This window comes from Sus scrofa, chromosome 6, assembly GCF_000003025.6.
Source record: "Sus scrofa isolate TJ Tabasco breed Duroc chromosome 6, Sscrofa11.1, whole genome shotgun sequence".
NCBI classification, from domain to species: Eukaryota; Metazoa; Chordata; class Mammalia; order Artiodactyla; family Suidae; genus Sus; species Sus scrofa.
The window spans coordinates 146,603,063-146,622,725 of NC_010448.4; the positions used below are offsets into that span (position 1 = coordinate 146,603,063).

The window sequence follows — 19,663 nt, forward strand, 5'->3', positions numbered from 1 at the left end:
CAGAACAAGAACAGGACCCATGCATTGCTGTGCATTCCTCTGCCTCCCTGGCTCATTCTTAAATCCATGCCTCTGGCTCCATAACTCTATGAACATTTTCATGAATGATACCAATATCCACCAAATGAATCATCCAAAGGCCTTTTCTCAGTCCTCATCTTATCCATACTCTGTGAAACTTCTGCTTTTTGATAACCAAACCTTCCCTGAGGCCTAATTTCTGTCATTTTATAATTCTCTATTCTAGTTCTCTCTCTCTTTCTCTGTTCATTTTCTGCCTTCTCCCTGCTTTCCCTTCCCCCTGATTTTTTTTACCCCATGTTAATATTATTCCTTAGGGCTATATCCTTAGTTTGACACAAAATTGATATTGATTAATTTCTGCACACTTGACCTGGGCAATTTTACTCATTCCATTACTTCATCACCATCTATACACCTGTGGTCTCCACACTATGGCACACACACTAACAACTACACGATGTCCACTTAGCACATGTCTAAAGTACGTTTTTAATGTTTTAAAGTCCTTTAATTTTTAATGATTTTTATTTTTTCCATTCTAGTTGATTTACAGTGTTCCGTCAATTTTCCACTGTACAGCAAAGTGACCCAGTCACACATATAAATATATATATTCTTTTTCTCACACTATCCCCCATCATGCTCCATCAAACAAGTGACTAGATAGAGTTCCACGTGCTATACAGCAGGTATTTTTAAAGTACTTTAAACTCACCCTGTTCAAAACTAAACCCACCATCTTGCCCTTTACCTCATACCCCCAAATTTTTTGTCCTTGTTCATGGCATTACCATTCATCCAAGCTAGAAACCACGGCATGTTCATGGCTTCTCCTCCTTGCTCCGAATCCCCCTTCAACTGAGCACCCACTCCCATCCATTCAATCTCGGGGTTGCTTAGTTTTCCATCTTCTCATTCTCACACGTACTTCTCTGCTCAAATCCGTCTTTTATCATCCACCTCACTCTGAAATTTTCCTCTCTAGATTTCCAAACTTCAAACTTTCTCTTTCCAAATCACCTCTACAATGTCTCTCAATATCTTATTACCTTACTAAAATACAGATCTATATTTGACTTATTTTAAAAATGCAATGGCTTCAATTTATTAATGTGGATAAAGGCAAAACTTCAAAACTCTTCATGTTCTGACCTCTGCTGACTTTTTCAAACTCAGATTTATCACCCTTTTATATAAGCCATATCTCCACTTGCACCTTCTCACATACCCTACCCACCCTATGAATACTTGCATTCCTTGAATATGTCACCTTATCTCAAATAGTCATGGTCTTGTCCATGGTATTTCCTCCATGTCTGTCCCTCAGATGCTCACTCAGCTTCAGAGTCAAGGACTAATATCAGCTTTCTCTGTTGCTTCTCCCCTCCAAAGAAGAATTCATTGCTCCTCACCTGTATTCTTATTCTAGAACTAAACATGTTATGTTATATTAATTTGTCTATGTATATATTTTTCTCACTAAATCTGAGAGTGTGGAAACTTCATTCATTTTTTTCCCAAAACTCTTTTCAGAGCCCCTGGCAACCATTGATCTCTTACTGTCTTTATAGTTTTGCTTTTATCTAGAATGCCATATAATTGGGATTTGCCTGTTTCTCCTTAGAGGCCTATTAGTTTATTGCCTTGGGTATTTTGATATTCGGTTGCTAGGTGCATAGACATTAGTAATTGTTATGTCTTTCTGGACAACTAACATCTTGATCTTTATATAATGGCCCTCTTTATCCCTGATAATTCTTACTTTGAAATCTGCTTTCTCTAAAGTAAATATAACTACTCTAGATTTGTTTTGATTGGTATCAGCATAATATATGTTTCTCCATGGTTTCACTTCTAACAAATCTAAATCTTATATTTAAAGTGGGTTTCTTACAGATAATACATAGTTGCATCCTGTTTTACTTATCCACTCTGACATGACAGTCTTTTTCTTATAAATAGTGGTAGTCACATTTATTTTTTCACAGTTGCACCTGCAGCATATGGAAGTTCCTGGGCTAGGGGTCAAGTTGGAGCTGGATCTGAGGACTATGCCACAGCCATAGCAACACCAGATCCAAGTTGCATCTGCAATCTACATTGCAGCTTATGACAATGTCGGATCCTTAACACACTGAGGAAGGCCAGGGATCAAACCCATATCCTCATGTAGACAATGTCAGATCCTTAACCCACTGAGCCACAACAGGAACTGTGGTAGGCACATTTAAAGTAGTGGTAAAGTAGTGATATGGTCACATTTAAATTATTGATATAATCTGTAGCTGTTTTCTATTCATTGCCCTCATCCTTTGCCCCCACTTGCACATTTTCCTACCTTTTCAGATTTTAATTTAGCATTTTATATGATTACAGTTTTTTCCTGTCAGCATATATATTATACTTTTTATAATTCAGTGGTTTCTCTAGAGTTTTCGATATATTTTAAATGAAGAATCATTGCTGTACAATGTTATAGAAATTATAGGTGCACAATGCAATGATTCAAATTTTTTAATGTTATACTCCATTTATAGTTATTAAAAAATATTGGCTAGGAGTTCCCATTGTGGCTCAGTGAGTTATGAACCCAACTAGTATCCATGAGGGTGACTTCAATCCCTGGCCTCGCTCATTGGGTTAAGGATCCAGCGTTGTCACTCAGATCCAGTGTTGCTAAGGCTATGGCATAGGCTTTAGCTGTGGCTCTGATTTGACCCCTAGTCTGGAAACTTCCATATGTGCCAAGAGAGGCCCTAAAAAGCAAAAATAATAATGGCCATATTTCCCATGTTGTACAGTATATTCTTAAACTTATTTTATACCTAATAGTGTATACCTCTTAATCCCTACCCCTATATTGCCCCCCTTCCCTCTAGTTTATTCTTTACATCTGTGAGACTGATTGTCTTTTGTTATATTCACTAGTTTGTTGTATATTATAGATTCCACATATAAATGGTATCATTCAGTATTTGTCTTTCTCTGCCTGGCTTATTCCACTTAGCATAATGTCCTCCAAGTCCACCCATGTTGCTGAAAATGGCAAAATTTCATTCTTTTGTATGGCTGAGTAGTATTCCATTGCATATATATACCATAATTTCTTTATCCATTCATCAGTTGATGAACACTTAGTTTGCTTCCTTATCTTGGCAATTATAAATAATGCTGCTATGCACATTGGGGTGCATGTATCTTTTTGTTTTTTTAAGATATATACCCAGGGGTGGAACTAACGACTCTTATGGTAATTCTATCTTTGGTCTTTTGAGGAACCTCCATACTGTTTTCCACAGTGATTGCACCACTTTTTTTCAACATAGTTTAGAATTCCTAGCCACAGTAATAAGAAAAAAATAGAAAGAAAGAAAAGTGATCCAAATTGGAAAGGACAACGTAAAACTGTCACTGTTTGCAGGTGACAAGATACTATACAGGAAAATCCTAAAGACAACCCCAGGAAACTACTAAAGCTCATCAATGAATTTGATAAACTTGAAGGATACAAAATTAATGTACAGAAATCTGCTGCATTTCTATAAATTAACAACATACTGTAAGAGAGATAAATTAAGGAAATAATTCCATTTACCATCAGATCAAAAAGAATAAAATACCTAGGAATAAACCTACCTAAGGAAGCAAAATACACTTACTCTGAAAACTATAAAATACTAAGGGAAGAAATTGAAGATGACAAAAATAGACAGAAAGATATACCATGTTCTTGGACTGGAAGAATCAAATTGTTATAATGGCCATACAATCCAAGTAATCTACAGATTCAATGCAAGCCCAAACAAACTAACAATGGCATTTTTCACAGAACTAGAACAAATAATTTTAAAATTTGTATGGAAACCTCAAAAGAACTTGAAGAGCAAAACAATATCAAGAGAGCAGAATAGAGCTGGAGGAATCACACTTCCTGACTTCACACTAAAGCTACAATCATCAAAACATTATTATCACTGACACAAAAACAGACACATAGGTCAATGGACTTGTATAGAGAGCCCAGAAATAAACCCACCCACTTATGGAAAATTAATCTATGCCAAAGGATACAAGAATATACAATGGAGAAAAGACATTCTATTCAATAAGTGGTGCTGGGAAAACTGGATATTTACACGTAAAAGATGAAATCAGAACATTCTCTAACACTATAGTCAAAAATAAACTCAAAATGGGTTAAAGACCTAAATGTAACACCAGATACCATAAAACTAGAGAAGGAGTTCCCGTCGTGGTGCAGTGGTTAACGAATCTGACTAGGAACTATGAGGTTGCAGGTTCAGTCCCTGCCCTTGCTCAGTGGGTTAACGATCCGGCGTTGCCGTGAGCTCTGGTGTAGGTCGCAGACGTGGCTCAGATCCCACGATGCTGTGGCTCTGGTGTAGGCCAGTGGCTACAGCTCTGATTGGACCCCTAGCCTGGGAACCTCCATACGCCGCAAGAGCGGCCTAAGAAATGGCAAAAAGACAAAAAAAAAAAACTCCTAGAGAAAAACATAGGCAGAATACTCTTTGACATAAATCACAGAAATTTTTTTTGGATCCATCTCCTAAAGCAAAGGAAATAAAAGCAAAAATAAACAATGGGACTTAACTAAACACAAAAGCCTTTCCACAGAAAAGGAAACCATTGACAAAACCAAAAGAAAGCCTACTGAATGGGGGAAAATATTTGCAAATGATAGACCAGTAAGGGATTAATATCCAACATATGTAAACAGCTCATACAACTTAATACATTTTTTAAATGCAATTTAAAAAATGGGCAGAAGGACTAAATAAACATTTTCCCAAAAAAGGAAATCCAGAAGGCCAGTAGGAACATGAAAAGATGCTCGACATCACTAATTATCAGGAAATGCAAATTAAAACCACAATGAGATTTCATCTCACACCTGTAAGAATGGCTATCATCAAAAATAACAGAAATAGGAGTTCCTGTCCTAGCTCAGGGGTTAACGAACCTGACTAGCATCCATGAGGATATGGGTTTGATCCCTGGCCTCATTCAATGGTTTGGGGATCCAGCGTTGCTGTGAGCTGTGGTGTAGGTCACAGACACAGCTCAGATCCTGTGTTGCTGTGGCTCTGGCATAAGCCAGAGGTTTCAGCTCCAATTGGAGACCTAGTCTGGGAACCTCCATATGCTGTGGGTGTGGCCCTAAAAAGACAAAAATAAGTATATAAATAACAGAAATAACAAATGTTAGCGGGGATTTGGAGAAAATGAAATCCTCCTACACTATTAGTAAGAATGTAAATTAGTTCAATACATATATTTTTAATTAATCTAAATCGACATTACTGTGCAGAGCAGGTACTTTAAAACAGAATAGCCCCAACTGCTCCTTCCTGCCCATTATAACACTGATGTCGTTCATTTAATTTACCAATACACTATAGTCACCCAATACATTTGTACCATTAGTACTTTAAACAAACAGTTGTGTTTTATATAGCTAAAATAGATTAGTAAAGAAAACTAACGTTATTTTATCTTCATTTATTTCTTCTCTTACACTCTTCCTTTCTTTGTGCAGATCCATGTTTACACTCTATATCATTTTCCTTTGCACAAAATATCTTTTATTATCATTTCTTTCAAGGAAAGAACATTGATGATGAGTTCTTTAGATTTTGCTTGTATAAAAAAGTATTTGTCTTTCACTTTTGAAGGATAACTCTGTTGGTTACAGAATTCTAGGTTGGTGGAGGGCTTTCTTTCAACACTTTAAATAATTTACTCCACTCTTCTTGTTTTCATGATTTCTAATGAGAAGTTTGCTGTAATCCTTATTCTTGCTCTTCTCTATAATATGGTTTTTATTCTTTGTCTTCTTTCAAGATTTTATCTTTGTTTGGATTGATTGAATATGATATGCCTCAGTGTAGATTATTTTGGTAGTTATACTTATCTACATACATTTTTGTTTATGATTATCCTCTGAATTTCCTAAATCTGTGGTTTATTATCTGTCATTAATTTTGGAAAATTCTCAACCATTACTACTTCAATATTTGTTTCTGCTCCATTACCTCTTCATTTCTGATATTCTAAATAGGCATTATGTTATCCTTTCAAAAACTGTTACATGGTCTTGGATGTTCAGCTGCCTGTTTGTTTGGGGTTGGGGTTTTTTGGGTTTTGGTTTTTTTCTCTTTACACTTCAGTTTGAGACATTTCTATTGACCTAACTTCAACCTCAGTCATTCTCTTCTGAGTTTTATCCAATCTACTAATGAGCTCATCAAGACATTTTTCACTTCTGTTAGTTTTTTATTCTTAGCATTTACTTTTGATTCTATCTTTAAGTTTCCATCTCTCTGTTTTACACAACTCATCTTTTTTTGATTGTTGTCTACTTTTTCCATTAGAGGCTTTTTTATAATCATGAATCATTTCAAATCCTCTTTCTGATAATTCTAACTTCTGTGTCTGATCTGATGTTTACTTAGACCCTTCAGACCATGTTTTTTCTTGCATTTTAGCATGCCCTGTAATTTTTTGTTGTTATTGAAAGCTCATGGTATATTACATATTAGGAACTAGGGTAAACAGTCCTTTAGTGTAAAATATAGTTTTAATCTACCTAAGGTTTGGGCTGTGTTAAATGTTTGCTATAGCTGTGGGTTGCTGCAGGCTTCAAATTACTCTAGCGTTTTTGTATTGTTTTTGACTTCCTTGTTTTCTTCGGGCTTCCCTAGGAACTCCTCCTTAGATAAAGTCTGTTCTTGCAGCTTTTTAAGCCATAACCCACTCTTATTATCCTGGATTCATGTTGGTGTGGTGGGAAGGTGTTGGGGAGAAAAAGCAGTTCATAATTTTATTATGGATACAAGAAAGAAATTAAGAAAGATATTGGTAAATATTTAAATCTAAATCAAAGACTGACTAGCATATTTGAGGGTTTAAAAATTATAACTAAAAACTGTGAACTGTGAATGGCCAAAGGAATTAAAGCAGTGTAAAATCTTCATGGAGGAAAGCTAAAATTATATATTAACTGTAGACTTTCAAGGCTAAGTATTGGCTTATTTTCCTCATTTGGTTGTGGTGACATTGCTTTGATAAATTTGGTAGCTCAACATACTCCTTTAAATATTTTTTTAGTGAAGGCCTCCAGAGACATGGTATTGGACTAATACAACTTATATGGGACTGAAGAAAATTACAGCCTTTACAATGGAAGATGGCTTAGTCAGTAGCTCTCAGGTAACCCTCACTCTATAACAAGGCTCAAAAACCCTCTAACAAAATTCAGAAATGAAGAGGATAAGAAGGATAAACTTGAGGTCTTGCTTTCTTTAAACTTTGATTTACAAGGGCAAGAAACTTTGGTTTCAGGTTATTATTTTTGGATACTCGATTAGTGATTGGTATTGGAGGAATAATCCCACAAAGATGACAGTAAGACTGTCCTGACATCTCCGTCTAAAGAACAGCCACATCCCTAGTGTGGGCCCAGACTTAAGGGAAAAAGAGGGGGAAGAAGTTGAGGAATGTCAGAAAGAATGTGTTTTTCCCACTTTTTTGTTGTGTCTTCCAAGTCTCAGGAGTGCCACCATCTTAACACTCCCAGCCTCCTTCTGCCTTCTCAGTCAATCTTCCCCAGGGAGAAGAAGTAATATAATCTGCATTGGTCTTTCCAGAAGGAGGAAGTGAGCATGCACAATTCAATCCTTCCTTCCTCCTTTCTCACATGAGCAGGATTCTATAGTTTCTCCACACTACAGTTTCATAGAGGTATATTCCCCCTGGGAAGGGGAGGCCTGCCCAAGTCCAACAGGACTTCCTATTACTATCTATGTAATAATGGTGTACAGCATTAGATGCCTACTCATCCACAGACACAGAGTACATATTTCAATATCAGCTTCATCAGTAATAAAGATAACATCTTATTTTTATATCTGACTTCTTTCATCATATATCCAAGATGGTTCCAATAACTCAAATAGTAAAGTTCTCCCAGAACCCCTGATAATAGGAAATTCATAATTCTGGCTATTAAGTCTATATAGAACAATAAAGTGACGACCATAGCATCAAAGTAACCACTAAGTGCTAATTACCACAGTACACCCATTACAAACATTTCTTTAATTCATATCACAACTCTGAAAAGTAGGAATTATCATCTCCATTGTTTATTCATTTGAGTGGGTTTTTTTGGTGTGGCTTGGTTTGGCCACAACTGTAGCGTGTGGAAGTTCCCAGGCCGAGGATCAAACCTGCACCACAGCTGCAGCCTGTACCACAACTACACAGGATCCTTAAGCCACTGTGCTACAGGGGTCATCTGGGGTTTTATGGGATAAAGAAACTCACCCAAAAGGTAGGAGGATGGAAGTTCATCCAACTGGACTTAGGTCTTCACTCCTTCTTTCTCCATAATAAATCAAATCACCACCCTTCTATTTCAGGCCCTCTGCTGCAATAATGGCCACCTCCCTTCATCAGCGTACTCTCTCCAGATAGGGCTAAATTTATATCAATGTTTTTCTATTTAACTTTATTTACACTGGGCAGTACCTTTCATTTATTCTCACTCAAATTCCTTCACTGGCTTTAAAGACTTGATCTAGGAGTTCCCACTGTGGCTCAGCAGAAACGAATCTGACTAGTATCCATGAGGATGCAGGTTCAATTGCTGGCCTTGCTCAGCAGGTTAAGGATTCTGTGTTGCCGTGAGCTGTGATGCAGGTCACAGATGAGGCTCTGATCTGGCATTGCTATGGTTGTGGCGTAGGCCAATGGCTACAGCTCCGATTTGACCCCTAGCCTGGGAACCTCCATATGCCACAGGTGTGGCCCTTAAAAAGACAAAAATTTAAAAAAAAAACATATGATCTATAGTACACAGCCCCACACTTAGGACATATTTAGAACATCCATCAGGAACTCAGGGGGTTTCACCCAGCTGCTACTGTCAAAGCAACTATCAGAACAGGAGGCATGTCCTGGAGATCTCTACTAGTTTGAACAGGGGTCATCAAACTGACTGGTAGGCCAAATCTAGCCTGCTGCCTGTTTTCTGTAAGTAAAGTTTTATTGGAGCCCAGCTACACTTGTTCATTTATGCACTATCTACACACGTTCACACTACACTGGTAGTGGTGAATAGTCACAACAGAGACTGGAAAGACCACAAAGCCAGAAATATTTACTATTTAACAGAAAAGTCTGCTGACCCCTCATCTAGACATGGAGACTGAGTCCATATTCTTCGTACTCTAAGTGGTGAGAATAATTCTTTCTCACACCTGGTTGTAGGCTGCATCTCTTACCTCTACAATCTTTCATCCAGTCTATGACAATGATGGTATCAGGAACCCTACTTACTCACTTCTAATCAAATGATCTTTCAATTAGATTTCTCTGCCAGCAGTTCCACTGGCCTTTAACTATCAATATTCCAAAAGAAGTATCTGTAAGAGATGTATTGAAATTTCCTGTAGATGCTTATATTTGAAAATAAATTTTGAGTCAATGACTGAATATACTCATACTTTAACATGTATCTAAGTAATTGAAAAAAAAACAGATATGCTATAAATGAATTACTAATATGTGGTGTTGGCTGACCACATGACAAACTCTCTGGATAACGGCAAAATCCTCCATTTCACTCTCAATTACTGAAACCCACCATGAGGTTACCAATACTTGAGACATGTTTTCTAATTTTCTTTTTTGTTAATTTTTAATTAATGTGTAGTTGATTTACAATGTTGTGCCAGTTTCTGCTGTACATCACAGTGACCAAGTCACACAAATATATACATTCTTTTTCTCAACTATCTTCCATCATGTTCTATCCCAAGAGATTTGATGTATATTTCAGTATATTTTCTAATTTTCAAAAGGCTTTAATGAATAATGATCAGGAGAAGAGAAACTAATATTTGCTGATTGCCTAACATATGCTTTTTACCACACGAGGTATTTTATTGCGATTGCCATACTTAATCCTCACAATTGCCTCCGAGGTGAATACAATTACTTTTTTTTTGGACAGATGAATATACACCCAACTTAGAGGGGAAGACAAGCATGCCCCAAATGTCAGAGTCTGGATTTGATACTCTAAGGAAGGAACGATTCTGCAACTGCCAAAGGGTCTTTGAATAAAATGAACTCAAACTTTGCAAAGTGTATTTTATCTGGAGTGCTATTGTAACAGATAAATCACCAACGCCGACACAACTGGACTCCCACCGTACCAGTCATCACCTCTTTAGTTGCTGGTTTGTGAGGAATTTGCCTGTGGGTAAGAGTTTGGGATAGTAATAAGGGCAATCAGAGAGCTCAGGAAAGCATGTATTTACCAACTGGTATGGAAGCAATTCAATATTGTAACAACTGGTACTACTGCACCAGTGCCAAATTGCTAAAGACTAAGTCCGTGGAAATCTTTTAGACTCCAAATCTGCAATTAGGCAGAAGGAAACCAAGGCTAATCACCTAAGTGACCGAGTAAGCGATGTGGAGCAATATGCCCATTTTAGTCCTCAATGATTGGGTACAACTATTCTAATGTTAATTCAGCTGAAGACAAGATCTAAGTCAGTGCTTTTCAAATTTTTAACCCATTTCCCCCACAATGCGTTCACATGCTCCTCTATCACACACAGACTATTCGATAAACTATTTCATAACTGTGATACTTTCAATCTCAATGATCTAATTCTTAGTAAATTTGTTAACTACCAACTAAAAAGTTTCCTGCATCAAAATGAGCACATACTGACTACTCAACAGCACTGCACAGTTCAGCATGTGACAAGCGTATCCAACACACTGTAAAAATCACAGATTTTAATGATATTGCACTGAGATTTAATGTTCAGTTCTTCTTAAAAATGACCTAAAGAAAAACTGATTTGTAAAGCATCATATAATTTAAAATTTTATAAAATATAGAGTAAGTATTTTTCATTTTAATAAGACTCCATATCATGTAAGCAGACTATTCTTGGGAAATATTTGGAAATCATGTAGAAGAAAAAGAAAAAAAAAACAGAGAAAATGCTAAATATTAAATATGTAATAAAAACACATATCTGAAGAAGTATCATGACACAATTTTAACCACAGTTATAAATTATGTACACTCGATTAATATCACAAAACTAGATTAAAATAGCCTCTTTCACAAATATAAACTCCTACAAAACAGCCCAAGCATCTCTCATAGTACAATTTTCATTCCTCTTCTGATTTACAATGAAGTGTTTTATTTTCTAGACAATCACAAACTGAGATTAGTACAGTTGGATTATAATAAAAAGAAGCTAAGAATAATTCTATTTTGAGTATAACCATAAGAATATCTACTGTCATTCATATATATATGTCATATATTTTATATATATGTAATTTATATTATATATAATTTCCTTTAGGTACTCTTATATGATTTTGCTTTTCTGAATTAAAACGTAGTGACATATACTGACACTTCAAAAAAAAGACCATAGGCAGTAATTTCGCTTTCCCTGACATTAACGAAAACGCATCTCATTCCTTCCTCAATAGGCCCCTTCCAATCTTAAGAGGTTGAAAACATCTCCACTGCTTAAGAAAAGGCCTCATCCTGCTACCCAAAGGGAAAAAAAATTCTCAAAATGTCAAAAGCCTTCGTTATTCCACAGAAAAGTAACCTTTTCGTAACAGGAAACCGTATTTGGAGTAATCAGAGAATGCAATTTGGAATTCACATTTAGTTGGGGGAATACTCACCACTCCTGGCTGACAGTTGTAATAGCAATGCTTGGAAGCGTCATCAAAGGAAGGGTGGTGGGTCTGGAAATGCCGTCTCCCTCGGGCGTCCTCGCCCTTCCACTCTGTCTCTGGGACAGTGGGGGCAGCTGCAAGGTTCCTGAGCAACATCTTCTCCCCCTCCAGAGGTCGATCCCAAGTGTGTTACTAGAAGAACTGTAGGATTTACTCAAGCTACATTCGAAATCGTCTTTAACATTCTAGAGGAACCACAGGGAAAGAAAAGGAAGAAGAAAAAGAAAAATGAAATTCAAATGTGCAAAATGCTGCACAGGGGAGTAAAATAAGAAACTAAATGATCAAGCCATCGCTCATAAAGTCCTGATTCGTTAACTCACAATCAGAATCTAACGCTGACGTCACAACCTGAAGCGAAAACATAGCCTCGGGGGCAAATTCTCCAATTTCAAACATCAGTTGCATATTCTTGGTGACCTTTAGGACACTAGTTAATATTGGTCAGTTATAGTATGTGGATTGCAAGGCTTTTTGTCTTCTCTCTCTTTTTTCTCTTTTTTCTGTCTTTTTTCTTTTTAATTTGCTCAAACAAAAGCTTATCATTGAAAATACAGTTTGGATATCAATGTTATCATTCTGCAACATGGAAACAAGCTATACGAGCTAAAGAATAACATTTCTTGTTCAATGTTTTAAAGTAAAAATATGTTCTATCTCAGGCCTGCAAGATAAGATCATTGTGGATAGCAAACTGCTCCTATTCTGTTAAAAGGTCTTCTCAGGGTCGAAGGGGGGTTGGAGTAGGGGTGTGGGTGTGCATTCGCTCACGTGTGTTTGTTTTCAGTCAAACATACAACAGCTCGGAAAAAGAAGAGTACGCTTTATCTAGTTTGAACTGAACTGCTATGTGTTCAATACATGCCTTAATACTGACATGAATGAAATACTTGTGAGGAGATAAAGGCATTGTCTTATAACCAAGATAAGAGTTATTCATTCTTTTTATATCTCTTGGTGACTATGGTTCCTGGTACCGTGGGGAGTGGAAACCCCAAAAGAGCCCCTGCCTGGTTCACCATTCATAGCAGCTCAACGACAGAAAATGTTACAGCAACGCACATGGCCACTGATAGCAACTTGGAGTTTAAAAATTGCAACTCTCACTCTCCACTCCTATCTAAGCAACAACAGAAGTCCTAACCCCAGGCCAAGGTCTCTTACCTGAAAGTCATTCTGTAGCCCTAAAAACACAGGTCCTTCCTACTAACCCTGCAGAATAGACTTAACACAACCTGGGACTTCTTCAAATAACCCAGAGCAGAGCTTCTCAAACATGATGTACATATCTAGTCCCCCTGGGAAATTATTAAAATAAAGTCTGATCTCTAGGTCCGAAGTCTGGGTCTCTCAAGGATTAGCTGTATATATGGATAAAAGTGTGCAAGAAAGTCATCATGAAACTGATAATGCAAGCAGGGTGGAAAGAGACGTTTCTAAGAGCTAAGATCCACATATACCACAGATGGGTGGTTTTTTGAATGAAACAGCACAGAGCTTAAACTGAGTCCAAACTGCTCAGACAGGGCAGTGTGCCTGCTCTCTTCCTTGCAGAATGCTGGGTCCAAGGGCCAACAATGTCTAGGTCATCAGCAACACCTAGCAGTAGAGGGGTGCTGTTAAATGACCTTGCTCGCCCTCAGAATAGAATTACGACATGACGTCTTCATTGAGCAAAGACTGAGTGGAATCTGGTAACTCTGACTGTTGGAACTTACATCATCGGCTGTCACTGTCATCACACTCCTGCTTTTCTTCATTATAGATGTGAAAAACGGCCCCTCTTAAGACGTTTGTTATTCAGTGCAGCTTTGCTGACAATTTGTAAGACCTACAGGGGAAAAAAGAAAAGAACAGCTCAGTATCCTTCGTTAAATACAAATAATGTGGCTTGTTTGTATCCTCCACACTAACATCTGAGTGCACACAGTGCACATGTCTAAGTAAATAGCACAGTTTACCAAGCCAATAAAACTGACATGCGAGAAAAGAGATTCGTGAAATGCAAAACTCCAACACATCAGTGCAAAGCTAATTGAGAGGAGAGAAAAAAATAGAGGGTAACAATTAGGATCCCAAATAGTCAATGATATTTAAGAATATAGAAATAATATTTATCCTTACAAAATATTTTCTGATACAACTTTTTATTTGATCCCCATAACAATCTGTGAGCTTATTTTCAGCCTTTTTTTAATTTATTCATTTATTTATTTATTTTTTGTCTTTTTTGCTATTTCTTGGACCGCTCCCGCGGCATATGGAGGTTCCCAGGCTAGGGGTCTAATTGGAGCTGTAGCCACTGGCCTATGCCAGAGCCACAGCAACGCGGGATCCGAGTGGCATCTGCAACCTACACCACAGCTCACGGCAATGCCGGATCGTTAACCCACTGAGCAAGGGCAGGGACCGAACCTGCAACCTCATCGTTCCTAGTCGGATTCGTTAACCACTGCGCCACGACGGGAACTCCTTATTTTCAGCCTTTTTTTAAATGAGAGAACAGAGGATCAGAAAAATAATTTGGCCAAGGTAGCCCAGCTAAAACATGGCAGATTTAGAATTTAAGGAATATGACCCATTGATACTATTGTCCAAAAAAAGGAAAAGAAAGATAAATCAATACAAAAGTATACATGATCCCCCCCAAAAAAGGTTCATTTTGATTTTACCATCAGTGTAAAAACCTCTTACATGTTTAAGTACACAGCCAAGTATTTATCACAGAGAATTTCAGCGACCTATAGTTAGAAAGAGCTAGAATTCCATGGTTTAAATCTCATAAACTTGGACATTCTGAAGTAGAGACACCACAGTTCATGACATCTGTTTTGTGTACATCATTGGAAGCTACTTCAGAAATAAAGAACCTCAATAACATTACCAGAAATTAAGGGTGCACCCTGTGCAAACTCCAGAGGAAAAAGAATCACCGATTCATGAAAACTCAGGCTGTTCAAACAGACCCACATTTAAAGTTCAGGCCTGTAACAGTCTGAAAGAGAATGTGAAGAATTCTGAGTCTGCAGAACTGAACTGGAAAAGATATACTACAGAAACCATCGAATCCAAAAAGCATTGGTCCACATGGTGGATTCTCAAGATCTTAACATCAAAAATGGCTTGCCCTGATGCTGTGCTCAAGATGCGCCTATGTTTTCTCACTCTGTACATTTAGCACTCTTAATAATATATGCCTGATTTGAAAAGTCTGCTTCTAAATCATGGAGATATATATAGATTAAGAGCAGGATGGAATTGTAGCTATGTGACTAGGAATACTAAGTAGTGGCATTGTACCATCACCCAGGAAACCAGGGTTGAATTTCTAACACATAATTTGACTATATTATGCAGGAATTGGCAGTGAAACTGACAGAGTAGATAAGAGAGTGGGGGGAGGGAGAATTTTGCTTTTATAAGTCCTCCAGCGGGAGAACCTCACAGGCTTTTCAGGTGTTTGATTCAAGATGCCAAGGAAAAGAATTTCCTCAGCATACACCAGGAAGTGACTACAATTCCTGGGCTCTTTTACTGCTGACCAAAGAGGGGCAGGCAGAATTTTAGAGCTTTTACTCAAAGGCTGCTTGAAACCTAAGTAGACAAATAACAGGCATTTTTTATATTTGTTATATTCAATCTCGAGTGCCTCTATAAGGCAGAACTTGAAAATGTTTTTATTCCTATGTTTAAAAAAAAAAGCAAGATTCAAAATATAAGTTTTACATACAGGATACAGAATTAGACATACCCAGTGATTATAATTCCCTAAAACTATGAGCATCAAAAACTATTAAATAAGCTGTGTGAATTTATAACAGTGAACATTGTATAAGAGTTATGGGAGGTTTTTCTCTCTTTTCTATATTTTCCAGTTTTTTGTGACGTATTCTTTTCCGAGTCAAAAAATTATTCATTTTGCTTGGCAGGAAATGCACTTAAATATAGAATAAAACAACACAACTGGAGGAGAAATCTCCAGGCTGTCTTCAGCGGGGAGGAACAGTGATCAACTTTCCCCAGGAGAAATGAAGCTACAGCTTCTTAGACTCATGCAAGGCATGCTAGGATCCAAATGAAGCTCCCCTGCAAATCCAGTCCTCAAGAATTTTAGGTCTAGTCTGGCAGGAAAGACTTACATAGATTAAATATCCACTTGGTACATAATAGGATCTCAAAAACACATGTAAAATGAGTGAATCAAAGAATATAATTAAATGTTAAAATCCTTTGGTTTCTGAGAAGGCTTTAGGAAGGAAGGGAGGTTCCTTTTTCATCTTAACTAATAAGTGGAATTTGTATAGTGGAGATAATGGAAAAGAATATGGTATGCAAAAATATGAAAGGAATTCAGTGTACTAGGGGTGAGACACATGCAGGAAGATGCCAGGCTAAGGAAATGTATGACAGGCAGAAAGACAACATTTTCCAGAGTAACGCTGGTAGATCTTTTTGGCATGCAAGGGTATTTCTGTGAGGTCTCAGCCATGGAAATAAACTTATGTTTTATGACACTTTGGGTGAGAGAGCTTACTGAATAAATCCGTATGCCTTAACTGGGAGCACGTCCTGGCTAGCAAAAAGCAGGATCTCAAGTCACAAGGCAGTTTTCCAAAAGGTCTACATAAAGAATATTTGACTTTTGCATTCAGAAATAAAACCCAACATCTGTCATAGAACACAAGATTTTTTTTTAAAAGGAGGCAAGATTATTTTCTGGATAGTCCACATTTGCCCCTCGAAATCCACTCCTCCCCCTTCTCCATCCTGGCTCCTCCTGCGAGGCTGGTCCTCAGGGACCGAATCCAGAGCTCTCTAGCCTTTGAGCTCCTGGGACAGGTGGCAGGAGCTTGAAGGACAAGAGGAAAGAGTGGTCCCTTTGTGCTGGCCATAGTGTAATCATGGTGAAAGCCCTCTCTACTCTACATCCCGCAGGTACCCCTCTCTAAGGTGTCCCAGGTTTCCATCAATTACGGTTTCCAATTGACCCTTCAGACACAAGGTTGGTGGCAGCTTTGCACTGTTGCTAGCCTCATGATGCTTCATCTTCCCTTTGTGGTCTTCCTCAATCCTGCCCACGCCTTTTGAAAAGAATGCCCCCCACTCCCTTTGGGAGTCTCATCTGTTTCCTTCTAGGACCCTGACTAGTAAGTTTTGCTCCAAAAACTTTACGAAGCCACAAGACAATTTTAAAATACCCCCTCTCAGTGCCTAGCACAGAGACTGAGGCAAAACAGGGTCTCAACAAATAATGGCTAGAGAATGAAGAGCAAAATCTAGTTGGAGTTCTAGAATTATGTTGTGGCTTTTAGAAAAGATCAGCAGGCATTCTCTCATATGTCTTGTGTGACACAGAAAGAGTTTTATGTCATCACTTGTGGGTGGCGATGGTGATTCTGTTTGGGAATTCAGAGAATGTTATAATACATTTAATATTACATTGTTACATCTTGTATTGTTATACAATAGTATACAATATAATTTAACATACATCATATATAATATTGTTACAATATGTATAAAACAGAAGAACAGAGATGACACATGCCATATTATTGCTAATTGCTAATGTCATCTGCTCTTCTTTCTTTTTTTTTTTTTTTTTTTTTTTTATTTTAGGCCCACAAGTGCAGCATACGGAAGTTTTCCAGCTAGGGGTTGAATCCAGAGCTTCAGCTGCTGGCCTACACCACAGCCACAGCAAAGTTAGATCCAAGCCTCATCTGCGACCTACACCACAGCTCATGGCAACTCCAGAGCCTTAATCCACTGGGCAGGGCCAGGGATAGAACCTGCATCCTCATGGATACTAGTCAGATTCATTTCCACTGTGCCACAAAGGAAACTCCTCAGCTGCTTTTCCTTAAGGCAAACATGGATGGAGAATGTATCTTGTGCCAGTTGAAGCACTATGCATAGATGATTTTACTTATGTCTCTTAGAGCAGCCAACCAAATGAGATGGGCACAATTATCATGATAGGTGAGGTAATCAAGTCTCGGAATAAGTAGTGAAATGTGCTCAAAGTTACACACTCTGTTGGCTCAGACTAGAACACTGATTCTAAAGCCAAGTCTCCTAGTGAATCCTATTCAGCTAATTGGGTCTTCGTCACACCTTTTCAAGGTAGAAGTCAATGAAGTGATTTTTATTTCTTTTTCTGATGTTGGAATACAAGTTAAGTTGATCAGTTTTCTGGAATCAAGCTTTATAGTCATGTAAGGACAAAAATGAATAATTTTTTAAAGATACTGAAGTTTTAAAATGCCTCCAATTTAAGGCAGATGTAAATGAGAGGTCAGGCTCTTTTAATCTGAGATTATTCTTCCATTAGCAAAATGTGTTTCTCAGTACACAAAATGCCATATGCTTCATTAAAACAAAGTGTTTCTAAGGATTTCTAAGGTGATGAGTAAGTATGATGACTATAAATTCCACTTCTGGCATATATGAATAGTTTTCCCATGGCTGTATATTTCACCACTTAAAAGATGCCTTTAAACTTATATTACAGTATTATTCATATAATTTTGCATTTCCTTCTTTTTCCACAGAGATATGAAAACTAAAATGAGGAGAAAGACCCTGACCACCATAGCCATGGTGTAAATTTCTCTTTTGGTGGATTTCATTTATCAGCACTAGTAATTCCTGATTGATAGAAATTTCAATCCATAATAATAATCCTTCTAAATTCCTATATTATGAATACAAACCATGTTGAAATGACCAAATTCAGAAGAAATGAAAAAAATAAAAGTAATATTTTGAGCCTTTAAGAAAGTGATTTAGGAGTTTCTGTTGTGGCTCAGCGGAAACAAATCTGACTAGCATCCATGAAGATGCAGGTTTGATCCCTGGCTGGCTCAGTGGGTTAAGGATCCGACATTGCCATGAGCTGTGGTGTGGGTCGCAGATATGGCTCGGATCCCACGTTGCTGTGGCTGTGGCCCCTAGCCTGGGAACCTCCATGTGCCACAGGTGCAGCCCTAAAAGGACAAAAAAAAAAGTGATTTAAAAATCACCCTTTATTCTAAGATGATGTCCAAAAAAAAAAAAATCATTTTGTTTTTGTATAAATGATTTATTGAACATGCTGTACGTGTTTTAATTTTTCTCCCATAACTGTTTTCCATCTGCAATGTCAAATCGATTTCCTCTTCCTTAGCAACACTTCAGATTGAGTCCATAACCTATAACTGCTTTAAATCACATCTTCCCTTTTCTCAGCTCAGAGGCCAGGCTCTGTGGGGCCACTTGGTAGCCAGTGTATAGGACTCGGAATGGCAGGCAAGCATGATCTCCTCTCTTATTTCTCCTCTATCCTTTTTTCCTCGGGTTCTAGTTGCTTCCACACTGCAGCAGAGGGGAAAAGTAATGAAAAGCAAAGACTTCTTACACAACTGGGCTTTGAATTGCAGTCCTCTGTTGTGTGCCACTGCGTCACTGACATAAAGAGAGAGAGAGACTGCCTCTTGATGCCCTCTCTAAGGTATCTTTTTAGGGATAAGTAGGAGCTTTTCCATTGGGAAAAAACTAACTTTGCTCATCTCCTCAGCTCCCATTCTCATTGGTACACACTGAAACTCTTGTTGGTAGAGTTCCCTTGAACAATTCTATTCTGATTGAAGTAATGACAAGACGGCTCAAGCCACAACGCACTCATTGAGAATACACTCAAGCATCCTTGTTACACCAAGGGGTGAGGGTTAAGCTCCTTTGCTGCCATCTCTTCTCTCTGCCCTGCTATCTCTCTCCATTCCTCTTTGCCCCTAGCTCAAGGAGATATAAGGAACAGATCCGAAAGCCTTCTGCATAAGTG

The 19,663-nt window shown here is 37.8% G+C and overlaps 1 protein-coding gene across 2 annotated transcripts in view; it reads right to left on the reverse strand.

The window, feature by feature from the left end:
* The window catches only part of PDE4B (phosphodiesterase 4B), a 552,844-nt gene that overhangs the window by 435,801 nt on the left and 97,380 nt on the right, over positions 1-19,663 (reverse strand). Inside the window, 3 exon segments of one of the 2 annotated variants that reach the window (NM_001130019.1) lie at positions 11,788-12,026; positions 13,560-13,601; positions 13,603-13,672. In NM_001130019.1, the coding sequence (NP_001123491.1) occupies positions 11,788-12,026; positions 13,560-13,601 (281 nt within the window). In that variant the 5' untranslated portion in view covers positions 13,603-13,672. 2 annotated transcript variants of the gene reach the window in all.